The following is a 17018-nucleotide window of genomic DNA, read 5'->3' on the forward strand; positions in this document are numbered from 1 at the left end:
TCCGCTAGAATTTCTAAGGATGTACAACATGTGATCAAGTAAAGAGATGAAATTGTAACTTAAGAAATTTTTGTTCCTTTTAAATTTTTATATTTGTATGGATTGATGATGTGGTGTTACACGACTCGTTGATTTCATTAATAAGCGGACCGGTGAGGTGGAGCCTCGTGGACGGAGCTATATGATCCATTGTTTACAATAGTTAGTTTACAATAGTTGGATTGATGAGGTGGACCTAAAATTATGGAGGCTAAACTATAAATAGTCCTTAATGCACCAAACCCTACTAGACTACTAGTCACAATTCTCACAAATTAATCATTTTGCATAAAAAGCAAAGCGAAGCAAATTATCATTACATTAATCATATTAGTCTTTATAGATGGCTCGTATCAAGATGAACGCACGTGTATACGCTCCTGCCCTTCCAAAGTCCGTTCCTAGGACCAGACCACGTTGTACCGCGCTCACAAGAACAACAGGCCCTTGCCCTTTTGCTCTCGCCTCTCGAATGTCCGTACAAAGAACTAGAACCCCGAGACAGGTTAAGAAGGCTCATAGATACAAACCAGGCACAGTTGCTCTTCGTGAGATTCGAAAGTACCAAAAGACAACCGATTTATTGATCAAGAAACTACCATTCCAAAGGTTGGTTCGCGAAATTGCTCAGGATTTGAAGACTGATGTGTGCTTCCAAAGTCATGCTGTTTTTGCCCTTCAAGAAGCATCTGAGGCTTACTTAGCAGGCTTGTTTAAGACACTAATCTTTGTGCTATTCACGCGAAGCGCGTTACTATCATGCCTAAAGACATTCAGCTTGCATTGAGGATCAGATCTCGCAATGCTTAAAGCAACTAGCTGCCTATACTATTCCATTTTCATGATTTTATTAGTTTGCAAAATAAACCCTAGAATTATATTGAATCAATAAAGTAGGTCTATTATATATATGTTCAGCTTGCATTGAGGACTAGGTCTTACAGTATTGCTTAAAATCATACAAAAGAATTGAGGGTTTTTTTAGGGTTGGATTCGGTAATGTTTAATTTCTAAGTTAGTTTGTGTTTATAAGTATATATTTGACTAATTTGAGTAATTAAGAACAAGTTTTGGGATTTACATTAACTTAATAACTTCGCAATGTAACAAATTAAATGGTTCGTTGCTTAGGGGTTAGGGTTGATGTTAGGTCTTAGCTTATAACAATGTTTTATAATTTTTTTTTTTTTTTTTTTTTACATTTGCTATTTTATTTCTTCGTATGAGTTATTGAGGTTAAATTTGGGTGAAAATAAATTTGAAAATCATATGAGATATCATTACACCAATCACAAATGTAATGCCTTGTATGTGCGTTAGAACTATCTTGATACTCCAATTAAGGACATGTTCACATTTACTGAGCTAAACTTATTGGAGTTGAACTGAAATGAATATTTTATGAGAGAGGGAAATTAGGAGCTGAACTAAACTGATTAGAGCTGGACTGAACTGAACTGATTATAGTTGAACGTATGTTGCAACAAGGGATCTGAGCTAAATAAACAACTATCTAATTGATTAATTCTTTCTATTTTTCATTCCTCACCAAAAATTAATAAGCATAATTTTGAATCGGTTTTCAAATTACCAAAAATATGTAGCTAGTCAGTCAACAAGGGCGCGAAGCCACGAACCCAAACCAAGAAATGTCTAGAACAAGAATGAAGTTGTTTCTTCACTGTTTTCAATTTGATCTTTCCGGTTTCTGTGAAGAGAAAATTATACAGTGATATGAGTATAAACTATAAAACATCCTTTAATAAGTTTTTCGTCTATGAATAACTTGCATATTGGTAATAATGAAGTTCTCTAGTAAAAAGTTACAAACTGTACAATCTTGTAAGTACTTTAATTTTTGTACCTTAGGATTGATTTGTTTATACTAGAATAAGAAGATGATATAAAAAGGGTGGAATTTAATTACAAGGTTTTTTTTTTCCTTAAATTCAACTAGAAAGATAAGCTATTTCGAATTTTCAATGTATTTGGTGCCCTCAAGAACACCTAATTCTTTGTGTACCTCATTTCTTAAAAGAAAAAATATATATATAATAACGAACATGACATATTATTTTTTTCTTTTTAAAAAAGAATGACATGACGTAGTTTTGAAATAACATGTCTATATTTATTGATAAATGGTTTCAAAAAAAAATTTATTGATAAATACAGTAATATATTTGAAAATAACAGAATCGTTAAACAAAAAAAAAAAAAAAAGTTGAAAATAACATGATGTATGATGAACAATAATATGAGGATCATGGAATGGAGAGACGATTTGACCTTCTGTGATACTCTGTAGGAGGGACACCTCCCGTAACTTACCGTGTAAAAGAAAATGATGAATAACAAATAACCTAATATCTCTTCATATCTATCTTAAAAATAAATGAACTTTTCACAACTACATACTGTCTCTTAATATTCATCCTAGTCATTTAAATTAACTCATTACTAAGTAGTAAGTACTACTTGTAGTTGTATTATTTATGACTTGTCACTCTCTTAGACTTCTTCGTTATAAACACAATTACACACATAACGTATAACACTTAGCCTCCTTCCCTCTCTCTATTATAAATACACGCATAACACACGACCAAATTATCATTCTTCCACTCATTTTTGCACTTGTCCTACATAACATAGCCTCTATATTATCATTCATATATCATAGCAATGGCCAAATTCAATCTTCTCCTAATACTCTTCCTAGCATGCTCTACATACATGTCCATATCCTCATCAAGGCCACTCCCACAATCAAACAACACGAGCTCGAATGTGCATTCGATGTTGCAAAGGTTGAAGCTTGACCATGAAACACCGGGTTCATCATCTTCTGTCAATTGCTGGGCCTCGATGTTTGAGCTTCAGTATTGCACTGGAGAGGTGATCCAGTTCTTTTATGAAGGTGAGACGTACCTAGGCCCGAATTGTTGTCGTGCCATTCGAGTTATTGAGCATCATTGCTGGCCTAACATGTTGGCTACTCTTGGGTTCACTACTGAGGAAGGGGATATTCTACAAGGTTATTGTGATTCTGAGGGAGATCAGCAAAATGGGAACTGAAATTAAGGTCTTAACTCTCTTAAGAAATGAAGGTTGTTTTTGTTTTAGCTGTTAAATAAGTGGTTTAGTTTCCACTAGAAATATCAATGGTTTTGTTTATGGTTTATATATTGATGTGTGTTTTTTTGTTGAGATTAATATAATGCATTTATCAAACTAAATTATGTTGGAATTAAAAAAAAAAAAAAAACATCGGACTCTTTTTTATTCCTAGACTATTATTATTTCACATTTATCAAAACCATGGGATACTTGGTTTGGTGATCCTAGACCATCAATAATTGTTTATTGATTGAGTATAAAAACATATTTCTGGGCCTCAACCATGATAGTTGAGACCCAAGAATATATTTTATTTTTATCACTCCCCCTCACATCAATAAAATGTGGCAAAGATGAGTGAATTAGATCTAAGATGGACTTGTTAAACAGAGTTCAAATAACAGTATGACATGCTGTTCATCGGAAAAATGCTATCTACTTAACCTATTCGTCAAACAGCATCAACCTATCAACTAACAAACAGTTCAGTTCAGTAGCTCTGATCGAGAGGTGTATTCATTCCACAGAGAACAGACCATCAAACTTCAACGCTTAAAGCCGTAAGCTGTGTATTCGCCAATCACAACTCATTGTTGACACAAACACAATATTCCAACAACGGACGAATATATACCATAGGCAAGTGCAGAGCCATTTCATAGTAATAGATGTTAACTTACAAGAGATATTAGTTAACCTAATATACACAGCAATCTCCTACGTTTTGACTTACACGGGGTTACCCAAAAGCTAAGTTTAATCCTACTAGGTTAGAATGCAAAGACCAAAAGTTAAAAACTATGATCTCAAATCAAAGATGGTTCATCAGCTGAAGCACCAGAGAGTGGAAACTAGTAAGACATGCTAATTGTTTAAAGAGAGATCATGGGAAGTAAGGATCCTCTCCGTTCTCATATATATTAAACAGTTGCTTAGAATAACGGTCCGCCAATGAGCGACATTCTTCAACTCCGCTTGGATGATACTTTTGCAATTCCTCCACAGATTTTACCAGGTCGCCATTTGGTACTCCGTCAGTCAGAAATTCCCCCAAGTATGTTCCCCTAGCCATGTAAAAAGCAGTAAAACTTAAAATCAATTCAAAGAGCCAGTTTCTCAAGGAAACAAAAGTTAATTAGACATCCACAAGCTTTGAGTACAAGCTAATATTAATAAACAGTCAGTGTGATTCTCAAGCCAATTATTATTTGTAAACAAAAGACAGCAGTAACTTTACCTCGTTGCATCGAATTTGCTAAAGCCTCTTCCATTACTGACGATGCTTGCCTTACAAGCCTTCTCTTCATTGGTTTGCTGTCGATAAATAGCACATACAGCTTTCATGCACAACTCGGGATTCTTACCAAAGTCAGAGAGCATATCAGCTTCTGAAATCCATTTTGAGTTGGGTTTTCTTCGGCCCCTAAGTTTAGAGATTATCTCATCATAATTAAGATTACTATCTGATGAATCTCCATCATCATCAGAATCATCTCCACCCTCTTCCGATACATCATCTTCAACATCATCAAAATTAGCTCCAGTATCTTCTTTCGATATATCATCTTCTACATCCTCATCATCAGAGTCATCGACTATGAAACTACTTAAGTGATCACTACCTTCTGACTCATCTTCTGATGACTCATGATCTGCAACATTTTCAGATATTAAGGTATCAGGGTGATTTTCAGTATTCTGAGTTTTATCTCTCAGTTCACCTTGTCCATACTTGACCAGACGTCTCTTTGGACGAGTTGGATCCAAGGGGAGAGCACTCAGAGCAGGTTGACTGCCTTGAGCACGATTTCTCTTGAGTTGACTAATTGGAATATTATCATCATCGTCATTATCACTTTCACTTTGCTTTGTTAATTTAATGCCGTCATCCTTATCTTCACCCTCGCTGTCGCTGTTCTCTATTTTAAGTGATCGTTTGTTGGGTGTACATTTGTAATTGTCACACTCATCATCACTTGTAACCACCATAAGATCTCGCTTTCTCTTAGTGTTTGGGGTCATAATACCATCTGTTTCCTGAACACCATTTTTCGACATCAAACCCAGAAGTCCCTCACTTTGTGAATTAGGCTTGAGTCTAGCAAGGACATCATCATCATTGTCACAGTCAATTATATCAATAACAGTAGCTGGAGTTGAAGGAGCAATCTTCTCAACACAACTTTTCTCATTATAAAATGCAAGTCGCCTTTTCACATGCATTTGCTTAGTTGAAGTACTATTAGTACGTACATACTTCTTGTCCAGTGATCCTATACAAGATGACAAGTATACATTCAGTAAAACAACAAAATAATCAGAGTTAGACAGATATTTTAAGCCTTCTCTCATATCACATATGTGAAAAAACATATTTTAAGCCGTTCATTTGGAGAAGAAAAGGCTAATGGAACATTTCAAACTAAAGGCTAGCAAAATGAATCTCGAAGGATCGTATGTGAATGATTGTGCAATAGCCACTACCCAGAGACAAGTTTCCGGTTCAGCGACAGAATGCAGCAGTACAAGTAAGGATATTTGCTAACTTACGCAGAATGAGAAATTTATCAAACTTGCAACTTGCAAGAGAAATGCTTTTTCACATGTCAAATGTCAACCAAAGTCAGAAATATAATACTACTTCTTGTCCTTCAATATAGACCAAATATAGCCCACATCCAAATTGCCTTAAGAAAAGACTTACTCATGGGATTGGAAAATATAAGAACTTATATATACAAGAATACCTGTTGTATTTGTATTTCAGCCCAAAATCTCATAAATGACCATCAACCATATGTGGCCTACTATTAAGGGAATGAGGAAGTACTTCAAAAGTTCAAAGTTCAAACGCTCAGCATAAGATACACCAAAATGTCACTTAAAAATTTACTCCCTTCGTTTTTCTTTAAGAGTTACACTTACTTTGATTGGCCATTATTTATCTCCCCACTCATACACTCTTACTTTTTTAAAGCCCCAACAACCCATTTACACCTTATTATATTAAAGTGAATTAGAATTTAGCACCAAAAATAAAAGCCACAGGATAGCAAAGACTGGCTTATGGTAGGATATTTCACAAATATAGCATAATCACATATGCATGGTACATAGAGAACATACGAGTAAATCATAAGTCCAGTATTAAAGGAGATGACGGGTCGGGAACCAGCAAAAAATCCAGTCCACAATAGCAGGCTTTGAAACAAAATGGTCTTACAAATCAAACCAGAATAACATCCTAAACCACACTAGCTCTACGATGAACAAACAGAAAAATGCAGAACCAAAATCTAATCGAGGAAAATTAATTACCTTCAATTGGTGTTACTTCCTCTATTGCACCTAGTAAACGAGATGGAGAACCGAGATCTCTTGAAGGACTTGAAGCACATACATCATCATCAACCACAGGATTAGCTCCATTAATTCCAATAGAGATATCAGCTTTACCATGAGACTTCAATCTTCCCTCCAATTCAAGCATGCGCAACTCCAAGTCCTCACATTTCCTCTTACACACCTCGACTTCCTTAAGAGCAAAGTTCTTCTCACATGCCAACACTTTATTCTCAACCATCAATTGACTAACCCTAGACACATCCTCATCCTCCATCACCCTCTCATCCGACAAAAACTCACCACCCACATTTGCTCCAACAAGACCAGCCTTCCTCACCTTCAAACCCTTGATTTCTTCTTCAATTCTCAATTTTTCACCTTCCAAAACCCTAATTTTAACCTTAATTTCTTCCAAGTTCATAACTTTATTTCGAATTTCTAATTCGAGTGCTAATTGCTTCTCTTCTACCTCCCTAAATCTTTGTTCTTGTTCAATAGACTTAATTCTAGATTCTTCTGACTCCTTATCAACTACACCATCAAAATTTTCCACATTTTTCTCCTCAATTTTCACCCCATTACTTTTTTGATCACTTACTAGAGTGGGTACTTCATTCAAATCCATAATCATTCAAAACCCAGAAAAATCCCACTGTTACAAGTTCAAAATTCCAACCTATTCAACTTTAAAAAGTACAAAAATTGAACATGCATAGAATTTCAACACTCACAAATCACAATTCAGCACCTGGGAAATTAAATTGTTGACAAAATTAGAAAGAATACATTATAATTGATATTTATACACTAAAAATTTCATCAAACGTAAAAATAAATTGAAAATATATTATAGTACAATATATTCGAAAACTAAAAACAGAGTAATTGTAAAAGGAGAGAAAAACTCACAAAAAGTTGTACTGTAGTTTCCTCAGCACGATTGACTCTGACGCTTGACGAAGGAGAGAGAAACTGATAAATCGATGTTGAAAATATTCCATTTTGTTTTTGGATTTTGTTCGGTTTCACGGTTTCACCGTTTTAACACTTCGTCTGCACGACTTTTTTTTTAGTGAGGACCGCAACGTTTCACAGGTCCTTTCGAGTCCCGACCCGAATAAAACAAATTGTCCTCTACAATCTACACGTATTGTTGTATCACGTACGTGGTATCATTTTCATTTTACTCGTACTTTGAATTTTATACAATCCTTATTTTAGGGATACTTTGTACAATTATTATAATACGTTAGGGAGAACCAAGAGATAAAAATACAACAAAAAAAAGAAAGACAATTATAAGTACAAGATAAAAGAAAGAAATTAAATAAAATTCACAATAGTAGGACAAGGCTTTTCAAGGAAGCCATAAAAACAACGTTTTTTTTAAGGGAGTTTGAAAATTACAAGAATTGGCAACGGAATGACCTGTAACGAACAAAATGATGGAAATGTCAAAACGTCGAGGAATCAATGGAACCCTTGGAACAAGATTGTGCTAATGATAAGGCATAGACAATGAAGACAACCTATGAAACGACAACAATGACAAGGAGAAAAGTCATGATAACTCTTAACTACATTGTGTTATTATTGAATGATCTCATATTACAACCACACATAGTCACATTTGCTAGTGTCAATCTAACCATAATAGCTAATCATATTATCTACCTTACAATTAGCCCATTAGAGAAAGAGACATTTGTATACATTCACGCACTGTTGTGATTATTAGGATACCAGTCATAGGTTGTGATATTATGTGCACCTAAATAATAGTTTATGTCGTTGAGGCTTTGTCTAAATTTAATCCAATTTTGAGCATCCCTATATACATTCACCATTCACATCCAAGATGTTCTTTCACTCTTCTTTCTCTCTCTCTTTCTCTTTCATTTTTTTTTTTTTGTTCTCACCTGTGAACCTTTGTAAGGGCTTCTACCGGTGTTTTTATCGGTGATAAGCCCCTAAAACTTTTTAATGCTTTCAATAAATGGATCCCATCTTTAAGATAATGGTTATTCGATTAGGCCTTAATTCCTTTTTTTTTTTCTTCTGCCGAGGATTGATAGGGTTTGATAATTTTTGAAAACCATATGAGTATTTTTCACGCAAACAACTACTCATCGGTGAATTTTAAGCTAAATTAGTGCTAACTCACAAATTGTATTGCTTAATTTTAAAAAAAAAAATTAATGTGATCGTTGATCGAACCTGCATACACAAGTAACAAGTTTTAAGCGTCGTTTGACTATATTTTACGTATTACATTATTAAGAATTCGGCAGGACGTATACTTCCCTTGTTGACTCGAGTCTTAAACTCTTGGCGTGTAGTCTCTCCCCCAAAAACACAAACTCTGACTGCCACCAACACCATGAAGGCGGCGCCGGTGAACGGAATTGTTTCCACCAGGTTTAATCTTTCAGATTTAATCTCCAATATACTGCGTTTTCCCATTTTAATTTCTGATTTTTAAGATTCAACTAATCTCAATCATCATCCATTTCCTCTCAATTGATTTTTATTTTTCTGATTTTTCTTCTTTAATTTATTTTTTTGTATAGTTATAGACCTTATAGTTAAGTATATTACGCAAGTAAATGTGAAATTGAAATTGATGTGAATTGGAATAGAAATTCAATATAGGTTTGGACCGTTTGGTAGAATTCAAACTTATGTCAAATTGTGAATGATAATTTTGAGAATTAATCTGAACAACTTGTTGATTAATTGGTAATGGAATGGTTCTTATGTTGGATTAACTATGTTAAGGAACTAATTATTGATTTTCTGCCCAATTTTATTGTAATTTGGTAGTGATAACCATGTTAATGTTGGGTGATTATTATGGAAGCTGTTTTGGATTTGTTATTTGCAATTGTGGAATTGTTTTATTGGAGTTATGATTGATGGTGTTGTGGTTTAATGAAGGTAACTTAGATAGGGCCAAATGTATGATGCTTGTGAGTTATGGAGTAAGAAGTTAAAGTCGATGGCAAAGCAACCAAACCTTATATGATTAATGTGTCTTGTAATTGAAATGACCGAGTGCTGAAATTTGGATACAAGTTAATGTTATCATCCCCAGGCTGCAGAATCGTCGATTACCTGTTCACGGGACTAGTTTGTTTTATATGGAGCAGTGGAGCTTCTTCTTTATAAGTTTTTTGTGCCAATATTGGATTTTCTTTGTGAATATAGGATACCGTAGACTGTGAAATTATTACTCTGTATAAGGCAACTGAATTTAGAATATTGCACAATTTGAACTCCTACTAACCCCTTGAAAATTGAATTTTGATTGGCAGGTTGTGAATACACTTGGCTATGAATCTTTACTAGATTCGATGGGAAAAATTGGACGTGTGGGATACGGAGTACTAAACTACTAATAGCATAATCACCCACCCGAAGAAGTTTTTTTTTGTAAGCCAGGACGGACAAGGGCAACATAAGTGCTCCATATGCAACTTGAATCTGTCTTTGGATTCTCCTTTTGTGTTAGCAGAATGAGAGTATTTACTTCTATCTACAGATGTGCCAAACTGTCTAAGCACACAAGCTTGGATAATAGTTTTATGATCCCAAGTGTTAAACTAGGCTGTATTAGAACTTTGAGTTTAGCCTCTACATCCCCAGAGATACGAGAGGTGGAAGAGTACTTGGATAGACTAAAGAATTTCGAGAAAGCAGGAGTACCAGATAATGCTGGCACTGAAACTGAGGATGGGTTTGATTTGGGTCGTATGAAGCGCTTGATGGACCGTCTTGGAAATCCAAAATCTAAGTTCAAGGTCAATTTTCCTTTTCTTATCTCTTTAGCTTTTATTGATTATGATCTTAATCTAGATTTTTGTCATTCTGTTTTTTGGAAGAAGAGTTCTTGTTGGCTATTTGATGTTATAATTTTGTGATCCCATCCATTACCATATTGGTTAAAAAAACTTGTTCCTTGATATTGTAATCATGCTGTTGTAATCATGGTGTTTATGGATATCTTGACAGAGGAATTTGGAAATGAAACTGATGACAAGTTTTATTTCATCGAATAGTCCTATCAAAACGGTTACTTTGTCATCATTTATATGACGACTAAAGCCCCCTTTCCAACTATCAGCCATTTGTTATCTTTATTATTTGCCCAAGTGCTCATGAATCTTGTTTTGTCATTAAATTATAAATGTAATTTGCCTGCCTATCAATTGATGCAGACAGTTCATGTTGCTGGGACCAAAGGCAAGGGATCAACGGCTGCATTTTTGTCTAATATTTTGAGGGCAGAGGGTTATCGTGTGGGTTGCTATACAAGGCATGTATTATCTTTCCTTTTGCATTTTCTGTTTTTTTTTTTTTTAAAAACAATAGTAGTTAGAACTTTGGTCAGATTTGGTCCAGAAACTATTTGTTGCACCTAATCTTTATTGTAATTCCTATGTACAAGACTACAATCAATTTTAAAGTTTTGCACAAGACTTCATAAAAAAAGCCTTTTAATGTAAATTTTGGCATGCATTCATTTTCAAGTTTAGATTAGCTTTATGTTCAAAAGCTTTACTTATTTACTAAACTTACCATGTATCTCTCTATTTGCACAGCCCTCATGTACAAACTATTAGGGAGCGTATGTCAGTAGGAACACAGAATGAGCCAGTTGCAGCAGATTTGTTGAATTCTCTATTTCTTAGGATCAGGAATTCTCTTGATCAGGCAGTAGCACATGAGTCTGGATGCCTAAGTCATTTTGAGGTATTTACTTGTGTAGTACAAGGTATCAGTTGCTAGAAAAGATATATTTTGTGTAGAACAAAATTATTTATATTCTGTTATGGAGTGAAAGATTGATAAGTTATAGCGTACTTTGTAAGACATGACAATTGTTTTTAATATGAGCTGTTTTCCCACATCCTACATTGTGTTACTATTAGAATTGCATCTGCATGTAATGTGCTCACAGTCTTTCTCTATCACAAATAAGATGTTAACTTATCTTCAGGGCTCCACACCTTCAACCTTGAGGTAGGGGTTTCAGATACAATGTGGTTGTTAGTTTGGGTAGTTAGTGTTGGCTCTTCTCCGTAAGGTTTTCTACCTCCCCCCCCCCCCTTCTCTCCCTCCACCCTGAATTTGCTTCTTGCTTTTGTCTAATTAGACTGGGTTGGGATCCTTATTACCTACCTTATCGCTGTTTGTCCCTTGACTCATTAAAATATGTTTGTTGCTGTGGTATGGAGGTTGAATCTAGTACAAGTTGACCATTTAGGGGATTGACTACCTTAAGACATACTCTCTCGATGACTTTTTGTGGTTAAGAAAATAGATTGTCTTATTCATTCTGCATTTATGTTTCTCATGCTATAGAATATTCTCCCCCCCCCCCCCCGTGTTGCTAGGCCTCTTCCTAGGTTTTGTCCTTGTTAGAATTGTCTCATATTTATAGTTTTGACAAATTACATGTTAGTTCCTGTATCTATTAAAAGGTTTTGAATATATGTCTTGATGTCCTTCACTCCTTCATAGTGTATCAAGGAAAACCGGGAAAATAGAGTAACAAAGCTCTTAGTTTCATTCAACATTTGGAAGTCTTCTCTTATCTGCACTCCTATAATTATTGTTATAATTTTTTTATTTCAACTGATGACTGGAATTTTTTTTAGGTCCTAACAGCTATAGCATTTGCTCTCTTTGCTGATCAGAATGTTGATATTGCAGTTGTTGAGGTACTTGCTTGGCTCTACAGTCTTTATATGTAATTGCTACTTAATTTGAATATGTCTACATGTGCAAATGTTCTTGTTGTTTATGTTTGCTTATGTTAGGCTGGGTTAGGAGGAGCACGGGATGCTACAAACATAATCACAAGTTCTGAGCTTGCTGCTGCAGTTATAACAACTATAGGAAAAGAACATCTGGCTGCTCTTGGGGGTTCCTTGGAAAGCATAGCAATGGCAAAGTCAGGGATTATCAAACACGGTCGTCCAGTTTGGTGCCTTTTCTTTCTTTGTAATTATCTATATCAGATGATTGAATATAATCATATGACATGCTACAGGTTATATTTATGCAAATGTTAATCTAAGATTTGAATACTTGCAATCTGCAAGTTGCCTAATGCAGGCTGGACTGCAGGGTTGAGTTAGATTTGATCTTAAGTTAGTTAACGGGTTTGTGACAGACCTTGGGAGTTATGAAACATATTTTCTGTACTGAGTTTTTATATTTGTGAGGCTTTTAATTTTTCATCCCTTATTTACCAAAAAAAAAAAAAAAAAAAAAAAAAAAGCAGGATTTGGCTATTATGGCATAACTAAAAGATAATAAGCCTGTTGTTAAGCACAGCAATATTCGACGCTTACAACAGTTACCAGACTAATTTTGAGAAACAAAAATTATTCTGCATATGATCCAATTTTTTTTAGCCACGTTACATGTCTTCTTAATTGCTTGCGTCTATGTTAATTTCTTGACTTAGTACATTGTTCAACTTTTTAGGTGATTCTTGGTGGACCATTTCTTCCTCACGTTGAACAAATTATACGCGATAAAGCTCTATCAATGTTCTCACCTGTTGTATCTGCTTGTGATTCTGGAAACAGAAGTGTCATTAATGGTTTTGGCATCATCAATGGTGAACCACGCTAGTCTTGTGATATACTGCTTCATATTCAGAAGGACATACCATTAGTAAGCACTCCATTAACCACCTTCTAATTGAATATATTTTTAGTTAGTGATGTTGGACTTCCTCAGAAAAAAAAAAATTTAAAGCCTTGCTGTAGAACATTAATATTTATCATGCAACTCTGTTATTAACTAAATTAAATATTTCTTGTCACGTTGTGTATTGAGTCATGTGGTGTGGATCTATCATTGCTTGGGCAACATCAACTTCAGAATGCTGTGACTGCAACTTGTGCTGCATTATGCCTCCATGATCAAGGTAAGAATTTCTGATTGTATTTTGATATTTTAGCTGCTTAGTTATACATGGATCATGTAGCCAACAGTTCTATTGCAACTTTACAAGGGTGTGTCTGAGATCCATCGTATTTGATATTTCATAAAATTAATCTCAAAGATTTTTCAAGATGTGAGGTGTGTCGTTATGCCTTGATGGTTAAACATATCATCATCCCAAATACCTGAACTCAAGAACTCTATGTTTTTTTTCCCTTGTTAAAAAATTAATTCAAACATTGTTTGATTTTTTCTCCTTGCCATCACTTCTTTTAAGGTAAGTAATGCACAGGCCACATGAATTGGGGAGGAGTGGGGCGGGGGGAGGGAGAGAGGATGTCAATATTCTGCCAATCCATTTTGAATCCCTGTATCATACTTTATACAGATAGTCTAATAGATTGGTGGGAATGATACTATTCTTCCACTTGAATTTTGCCTCCTTGCTATCACTTTCTTATCATTGTCAGCTCTGTTGTTTTTTCAGGTTGGAGGATTTCTGAAAGATCCATTCGTAGTGGGTTGGAGAGCACGCAGATGCTTGGGAGAAGCCAATTTTTGAAGAAAGAAGAAATTGATGCACTTGGACTTTCTGGATCAATGGCATTGCTTGATGGAGGTTTGTTGGTTTTATTCTTTTCCATTTATGTACAAGTCTATAATAATGGCAGTGAATGGGATTTAATTTGCTCTATCAGTGTGAGTTTGTTACTTTTACTCTTTTCACGTACTTTTCAACTCTATGTAGTAGTGGTGGTGGGCAGTACTCAAATCACCTCAAGTTTGGGTTGGTAATCTCTTCAGCATTTCATTCCCAGTATTTCTTCACTTTGTTCCCATCACCACTCCTTAGTGTTTCTATTGTGGTAATAGTGAACACTTTGAACAGTCTCTTGATTGATTGTGATTCTTAACTGTTACCATGTAAAGTTGCAAACATCTTAAATTCTTTAGATATAATGACCAGATATTACTTGTTGGCTTTCTTTTGATTACGTTCGTGTGTAATCCTTACTGTGTACAACAGAGACTCTATTTTCGGGAAAAGAGTGTAGCTTCAGGCTTCGCAGCCTGCAGCCCTCCAAAATAGAAAATAACTTCTCTTGAAGTCTATTAATACCACCTCAAGGAACTGGGCAGTATTCATACGTGGTTGGTTTAATAAGATACATTGGCTTGATATTTGTGGTCTTTTTCTTTTCTTTAAAAAAAAAAAAAAAAAAAAAAAACTAAATTTGAAGCCACTATTTTGTTGAAGCCTGGGCATTCTGATTACAATATGATCTTACTAACAGTTTAATTTGTGTTTAATCCTGTACCTTTTTCTGATTTCAGCTCACACTCAGGAATCTGCTAAAGCATTGGCAAATACGATTTCTACCATATGCCAAAACTCTAGGTTGGTCCTTGTGGTTGCGATGGCAAGCGACAAAGATCACAGTGGATTTGCAAAGGAACTCCTTATGGGTTAGTTATTTCCCTATTGGTGGATAGATATCCTCTCAGATCAAGATTATTGACCTATAAGTGGGCACTTACATTTTGCTTTAAAATTGTTACATGAAGTATTGTTAACAGTTAACGCTATTGTCTGGGATGACTACTAATTGTTTTTTAGGATATCACCTTTTGTTTTCTGTATCATTATGCTGAAAAATGTGATTTTGGCTTTCTGTTTCTGTTCAGCTATCAATAACTTACTGAAGGGAATTGTTGGGTTTAAAGAAAGCTATAGTTTGACTGTGTTTTCAATTACAGGTCTACATTTTGAAGCTGTTTTCCTGACAGAAGTAGATATTGCGGGAGACAAGTCTCGAAGTACTTCAGTATTGTTTTTGAAAGATATCTGGATTAAAACGTGCAGAGAACTTGGTATCAAATTTATTTATGAAGACTTTAAAAACCTGAAATTGGATGCATCAGTTCATTATGTTGGAAATTCAAACAAAATGATATTGGCTGCTGAAAGTTCGCTACCAAATTGCTTGAAGGCTAGTACTAGGATTCTCAAAGCAAGAACAGGGGACCAATCAGGTGTAATTGTTGTTACCGGATCCCTACATATAGTTTCATCTGTATTAACTTATATCCATGGTTAAGCTCCAGTTAGGAACAAGGTATCTTCTTTACTATGTTGTTGTTCTTTCCTTGTCTGAAATTCAAAAGTATTTTACTATACCATAGCCAAATTATGAGTGTTTGTTATTTCATCATTATTCAACATTTGGCGATCTGAAGTCTTTGAGATTTGTATTTTTGAGCAAGTTGTCTTACCTAGATTAAGTCAGTAGTAAGTATAAAAGTAATGTCTTTATAGGCTTATCGGAGCTCCATATGTTGAGTGTGATATTACGAATTCGTGGCGAATGTTAGCCAGGTTTGTGACTATGGAATTGCTGTGATATATTGTATTAAATTATAGAATTACTGCTATTCTACTATACCTCTCACTGAATAATAAACTAGGTTTTGACTATCGGGTAATACCAAAGCTTTTTGTTTACGGATGAGTTTTTACTACACATGCGGCATGCCTTCAATTTGTTTATCTAGATTCATTGTTTCTACCTATCTACTGCTGTGTGTTTAACAAGTAACAACTGTAAAAAAAAAAAATTACAGGTTTCAATTATTACAGTTTTAGTATCTGTAGAGTAGTAGACAATAGTTGCAGTATTTTCATTCCACTCTGTCCTTTAACTTTTAAGTGGGTTGAGTGAAGTAAATTTGGTATGACTGTCCCAACAACATTCAATTTCTATCTTTGAAATCTTTTCATACCTGAGAATGGTTTTCAGAGTATGTCTGTCTTACATTTTTTTTATTTACTGTTTTGGTTCCTGTGTTTACATTCACCTTGTCAGTTTAAAATTACTACTGGTGCACTAAGGTTTTTTCTGGTTTATTGCATAATGAAGAATTTACTGCAGCTTATTGGCTACTTGATTAGCTCTGTTGCTTGGATGCTTCATCTTATAATCCCTTTTTTGTTCTAGGGGGGTGGTGGTACGTATGGCGTAGACTCGGACATTACAAAATAGGCCAAAAACAGCCTTAACAGTTCGGAAACTAGCAATATTGAACCTTCATATCCATACTGGTACGGTACCTGGTCCCCTTGGCTTTGGTAATTTATACTCATTCAATTACTAATGTAGATACCCAGTTGAAGAAATAAAGGAGTAGGAGCAAAAGGATTTTGGTTTTGTTTCTTGTGCCTTGTATTCAATTTCATTTAAAACCAAATTGTTCTCTTGCATTTGGTGCTTAGTTATTGCAGTCACAGTATTCACAACTAAGTGTTTTTTTTTTTTTGGAATTTATTTTTTAAAATATACTTTGTATTTATTCATTTATTTATTTTTGCCGTAGAAGCAGCAGCCAGCAGGTGTCACTGTCCAGTTGAATGAGGTGGTGTATTCATGTTACAAAATCTAGCATTCATATTGCTTTGATTTTTACAAATTGTTTTTGAAATGTATGCTTGAGATTGTATTAATGCACCTTCTCTTTATTAGCATTAGGCCACCTTTTAAAATAGGGTCATCAATTAT

At 34.8% G+C, this 17018-nt stretch overlaps 3 protein-coding genes and 1 pseudogene across 3 annotated transcripts; 3 read left to right on the plus strand and 1 right to left on the minus strand.

Annotated features, from left to right (window-relative positions):
• The first annotated feature begins 382 nt into the window (after nt 1-382).
• On the plus strand, nt 383-826 carry LOC110696171 (histone H3-4-like). Its single transcript, XM_021873459.1, has one exon. It carries the CDS (start codon nt 383-385, stop codon nt 824-826), a length of 444 nt encoding a protein of 147 aa, XP_021729151.1.
• A 1898-nt stretch (nt 827-2724) lies between these two features.
• LOC110696173 (egg cell-secreted protein 1.1-like) lies at nt 2725-3117 on the plus strand. The gene has a single exon (XM_021873460.1). The coding sequence runs from the start codon at nt 2725-2727 to the stop codon at nt 3115-3117; it is 393 nt and encodes a 130-aa protein (XP_021729152.1).
• Nucleotides 3118-3790: 673 nt separating this feature from the next.
• On the minus strand, nt 3791-7566 carry LOC110696062 (nucleolar protein dnt1-like). Its single transcript, XM_021873333.1, has 4 exons — nt 7414-7566; nt 6478-7252; nt 4397-5432; nt 3791-4223 (listed from the first exon to the last, which is right to left on the minus strand). The coding sequence occupies exons 2-4, from the start codon at nt 7133-7135 to the stop codon at nt 4043-4045; spliced, it is 1875 nt and encodes a 624-aa protein (XP_021729025.1). The 5' UTR covers nt 7136-7252; nt 7414-7566; the 3' UTR covers nt 3791-4042.
• Nucleotides 7567-8767: 1201 nt separating this feature from the next.
• On the plus strand, nt 8768-16874 carry LOC110696063 (annotated as a pseudogene).
• Nucleotides 16875-17018: the final 144 nt, after the last annotated feature.

The sequence above is a fragment of the Chenopodium quinoa genome, unplaced genomic scaffold, assembly GCF_001683475.1.
Source record: "Chenopodium quinoa cultivar QQ74 unplaced genomic scaffold, ASM168347v1, whole genome shotgun sequence".
In the NCBI taxonomy this organism is placed as follows: domain Eukaryota; kingdom Viridiplantae; phylum Streptophyta; class Magnoliopsida; order Caryophyllales; family Amaranthaceae; genus Chenopodium; species Chenopodium quinoa.

Coding starts and splice junctions, on each gene's coding strand:
- LOC110696171 (XM_021873459.1), top strand. CDS start 383: ATGGCTCGTATCAAGATGAACGCACGTGTATACGCTCCTGCCCTTCCA.
- LOC110696062 (XM_021873333.1), bottom strand. CDS start 7,135: ATGATTATGGATTTGAATGAAGTACCCACTCTAGTAAGTGATCAAAAA. Junction 5,433..6,477: donor GGAAGTAACACCAATTGAAG/GTAATTAATTTT, acceptor CATCTTGTATAG/GATCACTGGACAAGAAGTAT. Junction 4,224..4,396: donor AGCAAATTCGATGCAACGAG/GTAAAGTTACTG, acceptor TTACATGGCTAG/GGGAACATACTTGGGGGAAT.
- LOC110696173 (XM_021873460.1), top strand. CDS start 2,725: ATGGCCAAATTCAATCTTCTCCTAATACTCTTCCTAGCATGCTCTACA.